This window comes from Lynx canadensis, chromosome A1 (assembly GCF_007474595.2).
Source record: "Lynx canadensis isolate LIC74 chromosome A1, mLynCan4.pri.v2, whole genome shotgun sequence".
In the NCBI taxonomy this organism is placed as follows: domain Eukaryota; kingdom Metazoa; phylum Chordata; class Mammalia; order Carnivora; family Felidae; genus Lynx; species Lynx canadensis.
The window spans coordinates 191,206,803-191,222,143 of NC_044303.2; the positions used below are offsets into that span (position 1 = coordinate 191,206,803).

Sequence of the window (15,341 nt, forward strand, 5' to 3'; positions counted from 1 at the left end):
TGTCTAGTAAATTCTAATGGTGATTTTGTCTTATGTGATGGTTGATTGCTTTTGTTTGCCAGTTATCAGAGTAAAGGGGCTAAAGTTCCAGGTGATGGAGAACCAGGTGAACCAGGTAAAGGGAGCAGAGCCCATTTCCAGTCTAACTTTTCTTTGGTCCCTATGAGGAGTCCATGTTTAAATAGAAGCCAATGAGGTGAGTTCATTGCATTTTACTACAAGCTGCACAGGAGTGGGAAGGACTGTAGCTCATTCACAGCTTACACATGCACATACACACAAGCACATGCATGGATGCTAACACACAGGGTAGGAAATCTTTTGATATGTATGGACAAAGGAATACAGGTGCAACCTCACTATCAGTCCACACATTTCCACATACACTGGTGGTCAGGAGAAAGAGCTCAGCACATTTTATCATACATCTCTTGAGGGAGACTATTCAGGAGGGAGGAAAGGGAAGGTTATGAGGCAGAAAGAGAAATGAAACTAAAAGGTCCTGCCCTGTCAGCACTAACCAGAGTATAAGAAATGGACTTTGGACAGACAGACTGACTCCTGGGGCCTGCCAACAGTCAAAATGTCCAAAGGGCCTCTTATTCTCTGGCTGCTGATTGAACTTGGGCGGCTTTCTCTGAGTAAGTGTTCTGAATCCTTCCATGCAGGAGTCCCTGGAGAGCTTGGCATCCTGTGATAGATTTTCACAGCCGATCAGGCCTCAGTAGAGCAGAAGCCTGCTTCATTCTTGATTCCTTCCAGATTTTTTTCTTTGGAGGGTCTCTGCCTTTCTACTTACATAGGGTTTTATCCTGAGACTGGTTTTAGAGTTTTACAGTGGGCTAATTTGTATTCAAATCAGAAATGACAACTTAAGAAGAAACACAAAATAAAGGGTCAGATGAAATGGGGAAAAGAAATTTCCTCTGCAGGTGTTATTAGCATAGTTGGGGAATTCTTCTGCAGAGCTCTTATTATAATTTGTATTTTTCTCTTTATTTTCAGTGTTTTTGGTTTGCTTTTTGTTTGTCTTCTTTTGCTGGGTATGACGCTTCATCCCTCACCAGAAGGTGAGGTTTGTTGTGTCCAAGTTTTGGGTGATGCAAGTGTACACATTCATTCTGGGCCAGTTTAGACTTCTGTGTCCTGGCAGCCTTGGGCAAAATGCTCCTCACTGAGCTGCAGTGGTCTCAGTCACTAGTCATTAACAATGGAAACATGTCTAAATTGCTCTGGCTCTTCTATGTATGAAATGAGGGAGCCAGATAAGATCAGTTTGAACAATCCATGATTCTAGAACTAGACAGTATCTAATATCCCTAGCAGTTTTCAAAGTTAGTAGCTATTTGCAAATGATCTCTCAAATGTGCTGCCCGCAAAAGCACTTCTATTCCAAGGAAAACAAATGTGTTCTCTCTACCCTTCAAACCTTTGCCATGCTGTTTTTCATCCTGCCTTTCTTTTCTCGGTAACTACATGCATTATCAGGTCTCCACCCAAGTCAGGCTTTTCCTGAGCACTCTGAGCCTCTGGACGGGGTGAGGTGTTTCTGCTATGAATTCCTATCTTCCATGAAGTCATCCATCAGAGAACTTGTCACCCCGTAGTAATTGATCATTTAACTGCCTCTCTTCCTAGATACTCTGTAGGAATTAATGGAATGAAGGCAATCCCTGTCACTTTCTTTATCAGTGTTTTCAGTGGTCTTTATCTTGTCCTGAGTTGTTGAGGTGTGGAGGTTTACGTTGTGTTGAAGGTTGCTGGAGTCTATGTTCCCGCTCCTGGCTGGACACTGATGGGGTAGGCTTCTCCAATCCTATGTGAAGGAAGCAGCACCTAGAGAACTGTCTTTTGTTCATTTTTCATTTGTACTTTTTCTAAAATGACCAATTTAGAAGAGAGTGATTGCTCAGAATCAGCAAGGATAAATCAGGACTGGATATGCTCTTAAAAGATGCAGAATGAAACCCTTTCCTCAGTAAATAGTGAAAATGAGACCCTGACTGGGGAGGGGGCCTTTCCTGAGGTCACCACCTGGAGAAGGAACAAAGCTGGCAACAGAACCTAGGTTGTACCTACTGTCCTAGGTAATTCCCAAAAAGGGAATTTGATTATCAGTGATTCTTCTGCTCCAAGATACTTTTGTACCAGCAGGGAAGAGCTTCTTGTCCTATTTCTAAATTCTGAAATGCTTGGTTACTTGTACTAATACTTTATTAATTTCATGTGGCATTTGATACTTCATTGCATATAAACCTCCGAAATACTTCTGAAGCAAGTATTATATATCCCCCTTGCTTTCAATGATAATGAGGTCAGGATTATTGTGGCTTTCCCCCAAGAACACAAAAGCAGTAACTAGCAGAATGAAGTTTACGCTGTAGCCTAATGGGTGTTTTTCTGCCACACCAAATTGCCTGCTTCCTTTTTTTAAATATTAATTTTTAATCCAGTCAGTAATACAGAAACACCCCAGGTGAAAAAAATAACAGCATCATAAAGCTAAAATCCCTTTGACTACTCCCTCCTTCTCCAGTTCCTTTCCTCTGATGGCAAAGCCGACTGGAACAGTGAGTTGGGTGTATATCCCACCAGACACTTTTCTATGCATATACCTTCATATGTCTGTGCCCACAGACAAAAAAAAAAAAAAAAATGCAAACTGTTTTATTTGTTTTATAAGATGGTTTTGTATTTTATGTGTTGTTTTGAATTTGTCCTTTTCATACATTAATAAGGCTTGGAGTTTTCATGTCAACTGATAAAGATTTACTTCTAATAACCTTGGAATGATTGCATGGAATGAATAATTCATTATGTTTCCAGGGAATGCATATGCCATAGTTTTGCTGTTCCCCACATACATTGTTCACTTCATTCACATATATATGAAAGCTGCAGCAAACTTTTGCAAACGGATTTCCCTGTGCACATGTCTTTTTGTAGGGTAGATAACAAAGCACGGAATTGCTAAGGCTTAGCTAGGATACACGCATGCTCAATATTAATGGAAACTGCCAAATTGCCTCACAGTGTGGCTATACCAATTAAACTCCCATTTCATTCCAGTGTACTCCAATAGTCTATGTCATTTCCTGAGTCCCTGTCTGGCCAACTTTGATATTATTGGCATTCTAAATTTTTGCCAGTCTTACAGATGAAATTTACTGGCTTCTTGTATTTCTTTATCTATGCCTGTTATGTCTTCTGTCAATGTTTATATTGGGTGTTTTCTTACTGAGTAGTAGGGTGCCTCTTTCTATAGTATGATACTGGAAAAACAAACTGTTTAATCTCCAGCAGAAATAATTCCTGCATATATTTTTAATTAATTTTCCAAACATTCATAGGAATAAGCTCATATTGAGAAAGTTGCTAGTTTTAGGTGCATATGTTCTGTTGGTAATAGAGCTGAAGGTGATGACAATGAATTTCTTATGTATTTATTTTTCCTTGTTTCATGGTAGGCTAAATGGACTTCTAGAGCATTTGTGGTCACTGAAACATTCCTACTACAATGAAATGAATAAACTGTGATTTCAGGGTCTGAAATTTCAGGGCGTGTCTGAATTTGGTTTGTGCTTACCTTATTTTAGAGAGGGTTATGGGGACATTCCTGATACCTGGGTCAGAGAGGAACCTGGTACTCTTGGCCATGTGCTATACAACTTAGCCCAATGGGCCAACAAAGTCAGTGAATGTAGAATCTCACAGGAAGGTACCTTGGAGAAAACAAAGCAGGACGTACGTACCCTAGAGAAAGCAGGTGGAGTCCTGATGATCTGGAGCTTCAGCCTGTCTTCAGTAGCATTTTTTGGGAGTGGAGGGTTAGAACCAGCAATCGTTAGAACAATTGTTGATGCTCAATTAACCCAGTGGGCTTAACATTTGCAGCAGTGAAAATGTTTTGCAGATTCTTAGCGATGGAAGTAATCTTAGAAGAGCTTGTCCACTGGTCCTCAAATCCTGGGTGACTAGCAAGTGATATCAGAATGACCTGGAGAATTTCCATGGGCCTTGGCTTCAAACATTCTGATTCAGGGTTGGGCAATAAAATTTGCACTTTCAACACCTTCCCCAGGTCATGCTGATGAGCAGGCAAAGCTGGGAAATAGGACTGCTTCATTTCAGAAATAGCGATACCTTCCATCTCACACAACTAATATAGTAAAACTAACCCTTGGCATTTTTCTATGCATAGGTGCCATTCTTTCTAATTCTTGTGGTTCTTTCCAGTTTTAACATTAAAAAAGTGGGGCGCCTGGGTGGCGCAGTCGGTTAAGCGTCCGACTTCAGCCAGGTCACGATCTCGCGGTCCGTGAGTTCGAGCCCCGCGTCAGGCTCTGGGCTGATGGCTCAGAGCCTGGAGCCTGTTTCCAATTCTGTGTCTCCCTCTCTCTCTGCCCCTCCCCCGTTCATGCTCTGTCTCTCTCTGTCCCAAAAATAAATAAACATTGGAAAAAAAAATTTAAAAAAAACATTAAAAAAGTGTTCAAACTCCACCTAACTTCATGTTCTCTAGCAACAAATAAATGGTCCAGAGCAATCAATTTCTAGATCCAGTACTGAAAGGAGAGAAGGACAATGGAACGTAGTTCAACAGCCTATCTTACTGCCACAGCATTCTCTGGGTTTGAAAATGGAGGGAGTCCCAAGCAGTCAGGTCAGCAGTACATGGCCACTGTTTATTGAGGATACACTGGGTAGAGTGCTAGTTCTGGATGTGTTTACATGAGTTAGTGGAATTAGATTAAAGAGTTGGATTTTTCATTGGAAAAGTTTTTGGCTTATTGGAATGGTACTCAAGAACAGAGTTTTTAAATCAGCAAAAAGGGCTTGTTATGGAGATGAGTTCAGACCATGAGGTGGGTCAGCTATCTGTAACTGGGAGACAAAAGGGTGTGGAGTTAGGGACTCAGCAGTGGCTAAGGGCACATCAGAATTTAGGCTAAAAAATATACATAATGACTCTTCTCATCTTCCTGGAAGCATCTAGCTGCACAAACATCATGCAGTATATTTGAGAGATTTTAGTACTGCACAGCCTTAATTTTTCTCATCTTTCCTCACAGTTCCAGCTGCACCAGAGACTGTGAGAGGGTTTTTGGGTCAGTCGGTGACCTTGCCCTGTAAGTACTCCTCTTGGTCTGAAAACAGCAACAGCATGTGCTGGGGCAAGGGCCAGTGTCCCAAATCCAAGTGCAACAATGAGCTTCTCCACACTGATGGGATGACGGTGTTGTCCAGGAAGTCATCAAAATATGAACTTCAGGGCAATATCCGACAAGGCGATGTCTCCTTGACCATCTTGAACACCAACGAAGGTGACAACAGTGTATACTGCTGCCGCATAGAGGTCCCTGGCTGGTTCAATGACGTGAAAAAGAACATTCGCCTGCAGCTGAGGAGAGGTGTGTACATGAAGGGGCTTGTGTCTGTGGAAGGATAGATTCAACAGTTAATGGGGAATGGATGTACTGGGTGGTGTTGGGGAGGCTGTAGGTGCTTAAGCACGAGGGGGCAGATTAATTTTAAGATGTGTTGCTATGACTAGAGGAGGCACAGTATGGAGCAAATACCCATGGGGGCCAAGAAGACCACAGCAATGAATGGGTGGGGGGTGCATGGGAAGGGAACCAGTGAATTGGAGGGTCAGTCTGCAAAAGACATCTACTTCTTATTACGAGATTGTTGCTTTGTGCACAGTGTTTTCAGATTTCGCAATTTTTACGTGTATAACATTGATTTTTATATGTTGGCAAAGATTTTTTAAAAAATACCATATAAATTAAATAAAATGTGTCCATGGGTCAGCTTCAGCCCATAAGCCAAAGTTTGCAACTTCCAGCAAAGGGGAAAGGGCATGAGACTTGGAGACAATCACAGCAGTTTTCAGGTGGCCTTTCCGTCTGTTACTGTCAGTTGCTTTTGATGAAACTGCAATATGGTGGGATTCTTAAAGATTTGAGCTACATAGAAGGCAGCCTCTGGTTGAATTATGCTAACAGTAATCACCTTTCCTGCTTGTTGGGAATGGTGTCTCAGAGTAAGCTCTATGTTCAAACTGCATCAAAGATGGAGGGTTATCGGGGCACTTCAGTGGCTCAGTCAGCTGAGCGTCCAACTCTTGGTTTTGGCTCAGGTCATGATCTCATGGTTTTGTGAATTCAAACCCTACATCAGCTCTGCACTGCCAGGATGGAGCATGCTTGGGATTCTCTCTCTCTCTCTGCCCCTCCCCCACTCACGCTCTCTCCGTCTCTCTCAAAATAAATAAATAAACTTAAAAAAAAAAAAGATGGGGGATTCTTGTGCTTTGTTCCTGACTGGGTAGGCATCTTGGAAGGCAGGATCATATGCTTATAGCCACATGTTTAACAGAATTCTCAGGTGACACCAATGCACTCTAAAATTTGGGAACGACTTATGTGGATGCTTCTTATTTCAGAACTTTCATATACTTTAGTATATTTTTCTTTAAAAGCGACTTTGTGATAGAAAAGGTATTTTTCTGATTTACTGAAGTTTTATTAAAGTTAATTGAGGCTAATCCAAGTCTTCTACTTTCAAGCCTGATATAACCAGCTATTATTTTATAAAATACTTGTTGAACTCAATATCTATGGGTCATTTCTAAGCTCACTGAAATCTGTTAGAGTTAATCAAAATTTGACATATTTAAGAGATGGTAGCATATGTAGAATAACTGTGGCTGATGAACCCAAACTCAAATGTTAGGGGGTGAGTGGTGTCGGCATGAACTTGTCATTAATATATGAAAGAGACTACATTCTCATCCCATGTTGAACACCTTGGATTCATTTTTATTACAGATTTTAATTTTATTTCATTGTGGAAAGAGCACCTATGGTGAGTTCTGCTCACTTAACAAATTTTCAAGTATACAACTTATTATTGTTAACTTTAGGTATGAGTTGTACAACAGAACTTGAGCTTCTTCATCTTGCTTGACTAAAATTTCATGTTTGGGCTCACTTTTGATGCAATTGTTCATTTGCTCACTGATGTAATCTTTTTGGAATATCTACCATGTGCCCAACATTGTGGTAGGTATTAGATTTGTAGCAGAGAACAAAATAAATAGCAGACTTTCCCTTATGGAGCTTACAGTCTGGTGGGAGAAGCAGGTGTTAAACCATAATCATAAAATAAAAGTGAAGGTAAAGTATAGAGTGCAAAACCCAGAAACCTAATTGATTGCAGAATATGTGTGACCTCCTTACAACAGTGTCCTTTTAGCTGAGACATGAGGGTTCAGTAGGAGTCAGCCTAATGAAGAGAGAGGCTCGGAAGCAACAGGTACAAAGTCCCTCCAGTGTGAGGTCACTGTTTAGAGAGGTGAAGAAAAGCCAGTGGGCTGGAGACAAGTGAGAAGAGTAAAGTGGAGACCTGAGATTGTAAAGAAAGAGCCAGATCAAGTGGAATTTTTGTGGGCCAACTTGGGGTTGGGTCCTTTATCTCAAGGGCAAGGAGGACCCAGTAAAATCTTTTAAGCAGGGGACCAACATAATTATTTGTCATTTTAAAAGATTGTTCTAGCCAATGTGTAAAAAGCATATCGGAAAGGTCAAGAGTAGGGGCAAGAAACCCAACTTTCATGGGCATTCCAGTGGTCCAGGCCAGTGGACCAGGTGAGGGCAGCAGAAACAGAGAAATGGACAGATCCCACATATATTTGTACAATGTATCTTATATCGGTTACAGCTCCAACAACCAAGCGCCCAGCAACCACTACTGCCATGACGACAACCATAGCTGTGCTTCCAACAACAGCTGTGACTACACCTGAACTCACAACCAGAACACCACTTCAGACTACCCTCACAGCTGTGGCAACCACGTGCCCCCCAACAATATCAACCTTTCTTCCTGAAGCAACCCCAGTTCTTGAGACCACTGACCCTTCAATGGGAGCGCCCACCTTCACTACAGGTATATGGTACATTTGGCCATTCTTTCCCTTCTGCTGGTCAGATGTATCTTGGGTCCCTTGCAACAGGGTTCTTTTACTGAATGGGGCAGTTCAGAGACTTGCCCTTGTGTGTGTGCATTCTGGTTTGCTAGGGTTGTCATAACAAATGCCACAGGGGGCTTAAACAACAGAAATTTATTTTCTCATAATTCTGGAGGCTAGAAGTATGAGACAAAGGTGTCAGTACGACTGATTTCTTGGCTTATAAATGGCTACCTTCTTTCTGTGTCTTCATATGGTCTTCCCTCTGTGTCTCTGTCCTAATCTTATCTTCTCATAAGGACACCAGTCGTATTGAATTAGGGTCCATCCATATAACTTCATTTTACTTAATTATTTCTTTCTCCAAATAAGGGCACAATTTCCTGTATTGGGGGTTAGAATTTCAACATATGAATTTTGGGGAATATAGTTCGGTTTATAACTGTATGTATGTGCGTGTGTGTGAGTGAGGATGTGGTTTCATCAATCTGTTCCTTTTCTTTGTTTTATGGTTTCCTTTTTTGCCCCCCATTTTTTCTGTTTTTTGAAAGTCAGATTTTTTGGTTCTCCAGTTGACCTTCCAGGAATCTTAGAGATATTTATGCAACAGCTAGGATATGTCACCTGGGGTCAGACCCCAGTTTTATTCTTCCAGGGGTTAAGTCTCTGCCTTGGCATTAGAGATTGGTTGAGGAAAGGCCTCCAGATGCCTTAAAATATCCCTTGATGATGAACTAGTTCTACCTTTGTTTCTTCCTTCCTCTTTCCTTCCCTTCTTCTCTCAATCCCTTCCTCCCTCCCTTCCATTCTTTTCTTTTTCTTTCCTTCCTGCCCCTTCCCCCGCCCAAGTCGTTTTTGATCCTCCATCTTGGACCCTCACTGACTTACTAGCTTCATTACTTATAGGGCTTATCAAAGTGCCCACCATGTTTCAACCTCTGATACCAAGGTAATGCTATTGGAAACTCATTAAGAGATAGTGTGAAGGCTTTCTTAGCTGTCTCAGCTGCCTCAGTAAGGCCTGGATAATTTAAATAGCTTTATAATATTGAATCAGCTAATTCTGTTATACTCTGGGTTGTCACCTAAAGTTCATGAACCATAAACCAGCCAATTTTTGTATGTATTTTTAATTGTTTTTGGTGTTTAAAATAATCACCTTAAACTATGACATTTGTAGTTTTCTTGATCCTAAAAAAATTACTTGCAATCCTTGAAGAAAACCTGAAATATATAAAAAGGCGCAAAGACAAGTATAAAAATAGCCCTGGATCCCACCACTCGGCACAAACACTTATTTTTGCAGCTCTCTTTTATCAAACTTTTTTTATATTCCAGAATCAGAAAGTTTCTTTCTCTCCAGTGACTCTGAGAGAAGCACCGAGGTGACCTCTGGAAACATTGCCTTGCTTACATCCAGAGGTATGAGGACACTTTCTTTCTCTTTCTTTTCCTCATTTCTTAGGTTGAGGAGAGTAAAATGCTATTGAATGAGATAACTGAAGATGAATTTTGTGTCCTGTGTGCCATGAACCCTATCTAGGACAAATTGGACCACATTTGTGGTTCATTCATTCTTGTGGCTTTGAGAGAGAAAGGGGGGTGGGGAGAGAGACTGACCTTGATTGTTTAAGCAATTCCTCATGGTAGCACATTTCTGGAATATTTGCCTTTCCATTCCAGGTGAGGCAGTGCTTAGCCGTCTCATCCTAATTCCCAGTACAATGATTTTTTTTGACTTCCTTGAGGGACGTCCTCACTTGATCATTGGCTTTCTGTAGTAGAGAGAGAAATTCATTCATGTGATCTTTCATCCATCAAGACTTCTTTAGGTATTTAATAGGGGTCCAAGGGCAGAGAATATCCTAAAATAAGGCACGATTTACATCCATGGGGGGGTGCTAGAGAGAAGTGCCCAGGCTGGCACTTCTCTGTTTTATTCCTTTTTGCCAGGGATTTCTGGCCTTGGCTGATTTCCCAGGTGAGTTGGAGAGTTGAATAACTTCGTGGATATAATGGCCTTAGGTGAGTGCCTGGCATGTCAGTAAGTGCTCAAATGGCAGATTTTACTTAATGGGGCTTATAGTCAAGTAGAAGAAAACAGATATCTATGGGGTAAATAAATGAATCTGTTCTTGTGTTAGTACAATATAGGGAGGCAGTATGGCACAGGGTGTGTGCTCTGGTGTTACACTGCCTGGGTACAAGACCCACTTCTTAACTGTTGTATGACTCTGGGAAAGTTATTTAACCTCTTTGGGTCTTGGCTTCCTCATTGATAAAATGGGAATAATAATAACACCTATCCTGTGTCTCTTTCTGAAGATTAAATGAGAGGATACTTGTAGATCACTTAGAACAGCATGAACTGAATGCTCTGTAAACATTAGCTCTTCTTCTTCTTCTTCTTTTATTATTATTTTTTATTTAAAAAAGATTTTTTTTAACGTTTATTTATTTTTGACAGAGAGAGAGAGAGAGACAGAGCATGAGTGGGGGAGGGGCAGAGAGAGAGGGAGACACAGAATCTGAAGCAGGCTCCAAGCTCTGAGCTGTCAGATGCTCAACCAACTGAGCCACCCAGGCGCCCCATTCTACTTTTATTTTTTTTATGACAGAAGTTAGTTTAGGGGACAGTGGGGCACCAAAAATAAAAAAGACAAGTTTTTACCTAAGTTTGTTTTCTCTTTTCCTTTGTTTCTGTTTTGTTTTGTTTTTGTTTTGTTTTGTTTTTTTCAGAATCTGAAGGTTGGGGTCTCCAGTCAACGTCCCAGACATCAATGTGGGAAATGAGTGAGTCAGTGACTTTTCCTCAGCCAAGAGGTAAGGGGCTGTGCTCGTGAGGGTGATTTTGTCTTTGACCGTGGGAACAATCTGTCATCTGCCATCTGCCTGTTTGTCTTGGGATTTGGCTATTTTGGTTCCACTGTGGTCACATCCTACATCTTCCCACAAGCTGGGAAAGTGAAACCAGCTAATAGCAGCCATGTTTGCTTCTTCCCTCTTCTGCCTCTTTTCTGAAACCCCTGTGTTGGGATTCCCCTTCTTCCTTAGTTGTTTCTGTCTTGGAGCTAGAATTGCCAGAAAATCATCCATTCATTTAAAAAAATTAGTAATTTATTGTAAATTACACAAATATTACACTAATGTATTTTTGTTAGGGATACATAAAAAGTAGGAAAAAAATCTCTTTGACTCCCTGTCTTTAATCCCAGCCCTCCCTGTGATATAATCACTGCTATTAGTTAAAGAGGACCATTCCTAGATCTTTTTCTATTTCTTTATGTGTGTGTATAGAAATATGCAGTTTTGTTCTGTTGTGTAAATTAAAAAAAAATTCTATTATACTGTATGCAGCCTTCTGTATTTTGTTTATTTACCTAGCATTATATACTGGACTACTTTCCTTTCCAGTCCATGTAGATATATACCATTATGTTAAATTGCTGTATAGGATTTTATACTGTGGATACTTATAATATCCAATGCCCACGAAGGGACATTGAGGTGTTCTAATATTTCATTACCATAAGTAGTTTGCAGGGGCATCCTTGTATGTGAGAGCCTCCTTAAGTGTCTATGTCTAAGGGTCTAGGGTGGTGACTAAGAAGGAGAAATCCTAGGCTGAAAGAAATGTACACTTTAAATTTACTAACCATTACAAAATTGTCTTCTGGAAAGGCTTTGCCAATTTATTTTCCCACCCACAGTGTCTGCTTTCCTACATCTCCCCTATACTTGATATGACCATTTATTTAATTTTTTTTCAATCTCCTGAGAAGAAAATTCTGTCCCATTTTTTTGTTGTTCATTTTTTGTTGTCTCATTTTTTGTTGATTAACAAGGCATTTGAGTGTCTTTCCATATGTTTATTAGCCAAACAATGGTCCTGTAACTCTGTGAAGGAGGCAGTGTAACATCACTCACAAAGGCTCAGCAGATAGAATTGGAGAGGATGGGCAAGAGTAAGTGGAAAGAGGATACATTTTGAAGGAAGACTATAAATCAAGGTGAAATGCAAGGGTGACCTAATGTTGAAAAGTTTTGGTTTTTTTTTTTTTTTTTTTTGGCGCTACCTCATTCAGCTGGAAGACGGGAAATTTGGACTAGTTGTTGTTAACTTAGGTGAAGCTAGATGCCAAAGATCCAAACCTTCTTTGTCTGTGGCGTAGGGTAAAAGTGGGGGCTGTTTCCTGGCAGAAGAGAAGGTAGCAACGAGAAAAATGATGGAGAGTGGGCAAGGAGTTCTCAAAATGTTATCATTCATTCCATTTAAATCTCAGGCTATTTTACATTCAACTGCAAGGAAACAAGAGGTCATCTTGATGTTTCACCCTCTTCTGTAATACCCCAGATAATTGTTATTTCACTCCTCCTTGATAAATCCTGGAGGAGAGAGAATACTTGAAGCAACATCTAGAGGCTGCATTGCTGAGAAGGAGCTTGCTGTAAGAAGGTCTGTCTCTGTGTAACCTTTACTCATTATGGAAGAAACCAGGACTTATTGAACGCATATTATATGTGGTGCAGTGTGAAGCTGTTCTCATGGGCCACTTCATTCAATTCCTTTTTAGCAGATGCTCATACCCCTATTTTGTGCAACTTTTCTAAGGCCACACTGCTCTCAGGTTCCTGATGCAGGAAGTCTAGCTCTGAGTCCAAGCTCTTAGATATTATTTTATTTTGTCTTGCCTATCTGTCTGAAATAAATGGTGGTGTTCTTTCCGTTTACTGTCCTCTCATCCCACTGGTTGTAATGAAACATTTGTAACAATAATTGCACTTTCTATTGCCGAAGACTTAATTATGTGTTAGGTACTGTACTAAGTGTATTTAATGTGTATTTTCTTATTTAAATCTCATAGTGACCTTCTGATCGGGTACAGATATTATACCTATTTTAGAGATAAAGAAATGGAGGGTCAGAGAGTTTATTAGAGTAGCTGACATCTACTGAAGTCTCTCTTTGTTTCAATACTGCTCACGTTAAGCGCATTATTTCATCTGGCTTCTCACAAAATCCTATGAGATAGATACCATTATCACCTCCATTTTAGAGTTGAGGAAGGTTATATAACTTATCTGGTAAATGATGACCCGGGTTTAACCCATGTCGGTTCAACTCTGCTGCCATTCTGACATCATACTGTGTTGCTTCTCCCCACCCCTCACTCCCCAGTCTAGAGCCATTTACAGAATAATTCAGGATAAGTGCTACTTCTTCATTCACATGAAAGTGCTTTCAACTCCTTTCAGAGAGCTCACGTGACTCTGTGGGGTTTCTTTCCCTGGCCAAATATCCCTGATTCCTTCCTCATTTCTTCATGTAATTTTGGATGGCAAGCCTTCCGTGGATGAGAGCTGGTTTCAATTCTTCAAGAAGATCTGGTCAAAATTATTATTCCCTAAAGTCAGCATTACCCAGAGTGATAGTTCTTCGCCCCCACTCCATGGCTCCCTAGAATGGAGTTCGGAGACGTGGAGTGACTTACCCAAGATCATAGAGCTGGGCAGAGGGAGAGCTGGGACTCACACCAAGCCTCGGAGATTTTAAATTTTAAATGTCTGTGGTCTCCTGGGTGGAGTTGTCTGTGGACGGGCTGGGGGTGGTATGAACCCCCTGAAATTACATATATAATTATGTGTGCATATGTGCACATGCATTTTTCTGAGGGAAAAGTCTAGGACATATCTTTAGATTCTCCAAGAATTCTGCAAAGCTCCAAGTGGTTTGGAACCATCATTCAAACACAAACAAACAAACAACAATAAAAACTTGCATAGGTTTCTCCCCTCCCCCCACCCCGGAGCTAAAGAGTCTGTTTGAAGAATGCAAACTCTGACCCCTCCAGGTACATAGGAACTCAAAGCATTCCATCCAGCCTGAGGGTTCATTTCATTGGCAGCAGAAATTTGTGAAATAGTTCCAATTTGTTCCCTCAAGACAAATTTGTTCCCTCCCTCAAATTTCTTCCAATTTGTTCCCTCTACTGGGGAGGGACTCTGAAGTCATAATCTGATGGCCTGGGATTAAGTCTGCCATTGATTATGCCTTCCGTTCTTTTACTGCCTCAGTAACATCTCAGATCCTTTCTTTCTAGTCTTTTATCCTCACAGCCTCCAGGGTAGCTCTGGGTGGGGGTTGAAAAAGCTCACTGGGGAGTCTGAAGGCTCAGGCTTACATCCCAGCTCTGCCATTTTTGTGTTTCTGTTTTCTTTTAGATCCTCAGGTGAGTTATTTGTTCTGTTCTTCTCTAAATCTCAGTTTCCCGAAAACGTACAGTGATGATGATATTAGTACTTATTTCATAGGACTGTTAAGTGAGGAAACGCATAAGAAAAATACCTGGTACCTAATTACTGGCTAGTAAACGATAGTCCTTATGCCCTGTCCCCATTTCCTTTCTTCTTCACACATCTATTATTCCTACTCACACACCTTCATTTTTAGGTCTCTCTGGCAGGGTAACAAGAGGCCACTTTCACCAGCTCCCAACTGACTTGCTGTTCCTTATAAGCACACAGACACTTTTGGTTTTATGATTTTTTAAAATCTGTTAATTGCACCAGGGAAACAGCCAATGAGTGACAAAATTACAAACCTGGGAAAGTTACAAGAGCTTTTAAAATCTCACGGTAGTAATTCTCTACTTGTTACTGGAGTAAATCTGAGATTCTAAAAGCTCTTCACTGACTCCCTTTTAGGTGGCTCTACAGAATTCTTAATCATTGGTTTTATTCCTGCTTATGGACACATTTCATCTCCTGCTGCCTCTGAATTGTTTTGTCCTTCTCATACTGCTCAGTCTGTAGAGGCTCCACTCTACAATGTAGGCGTGGAATTCAAGTCATGCCTGAAAAAGAGCTGTGGTTGAGTGTGCCAAGCAAGAACTTCCAGATTCATGTTATTCATTTCATAGGACAACTCCAAGTAGGTTATCTCCTGCTTCAGTGCTCCCTCTACTTTTAAGGCATTTGCTGTAGACATCATGTGAAAAGGCCTACCTAGGGTGGCAAATCCTTGCCTCCACTCTAAGGCTGCCTAGAAATGGAGCTCAGAGATGTGAAGTGACTTGCCCGAGATCACACAGCTAGACAGAGAGAGACCTGAGACTCACACCCAGGTTTCAGGGGGTTTAAACTTGTGTTCATTAACTCCCAGGGAGGAGTATTGTCTATGGAAATCTGGGAAACTGAGAAGATTAGAAACTGGGGCCCAGAAAATGGGAGGAATGCTTTTAGAAACAGCTGCCCTATTACCATGTCTTTCTGTTTGACAAAGTCATCCAAAGCTTCATGGTCCAGAGCAAGCTGGCCTTTCCAAGGAGCCAAAGGATTCTCAGAGGACAAAGTGGTTGGAGATGAG

The 15,341-nt window shown here is 41.0% G+C and overlaps 1 protein-coding gene across 1 annotated transcript in view; it reads left to right on the top strand.

Annotated features, from left to right (window-relative positions):
- The first annotated feature begins 556 nt into the window (after positions 1 to 556).
- The window catches only part of TIMD4 (T cell immunoglobulin and mucin domain containing 4), a 32,597-nt gene continuing 17,812 nt past the window's right edge, over positions 557 to 15,341 (top strand). Inside the window, exons 1-5 of the mRNA XM_030328578.1 lie at positions 557 to 641; positions 5,073 to 5,411; positions 7,726 to 7,953; positions 9,314 to 9,397; positions 10,715 to 10,798. Coding sequence (XP_030184438.1) covers positions 584 to 641; positions 5,073 to 5,411; positions 7,726 to 7,953; positions 9,314 to 9,397; positions 10,715 to 10,798 — 793 coding nt within the window. The 5' untranslated portion in view covers positions 557 to 583. The remainder of the gene's footprint in view (positions 642 to 5,072; positions 5,412 to 7,725; positions 7,954 to 9,313; positions 9,398 to 10,714; positions 10,799 to 15,341) is intronic.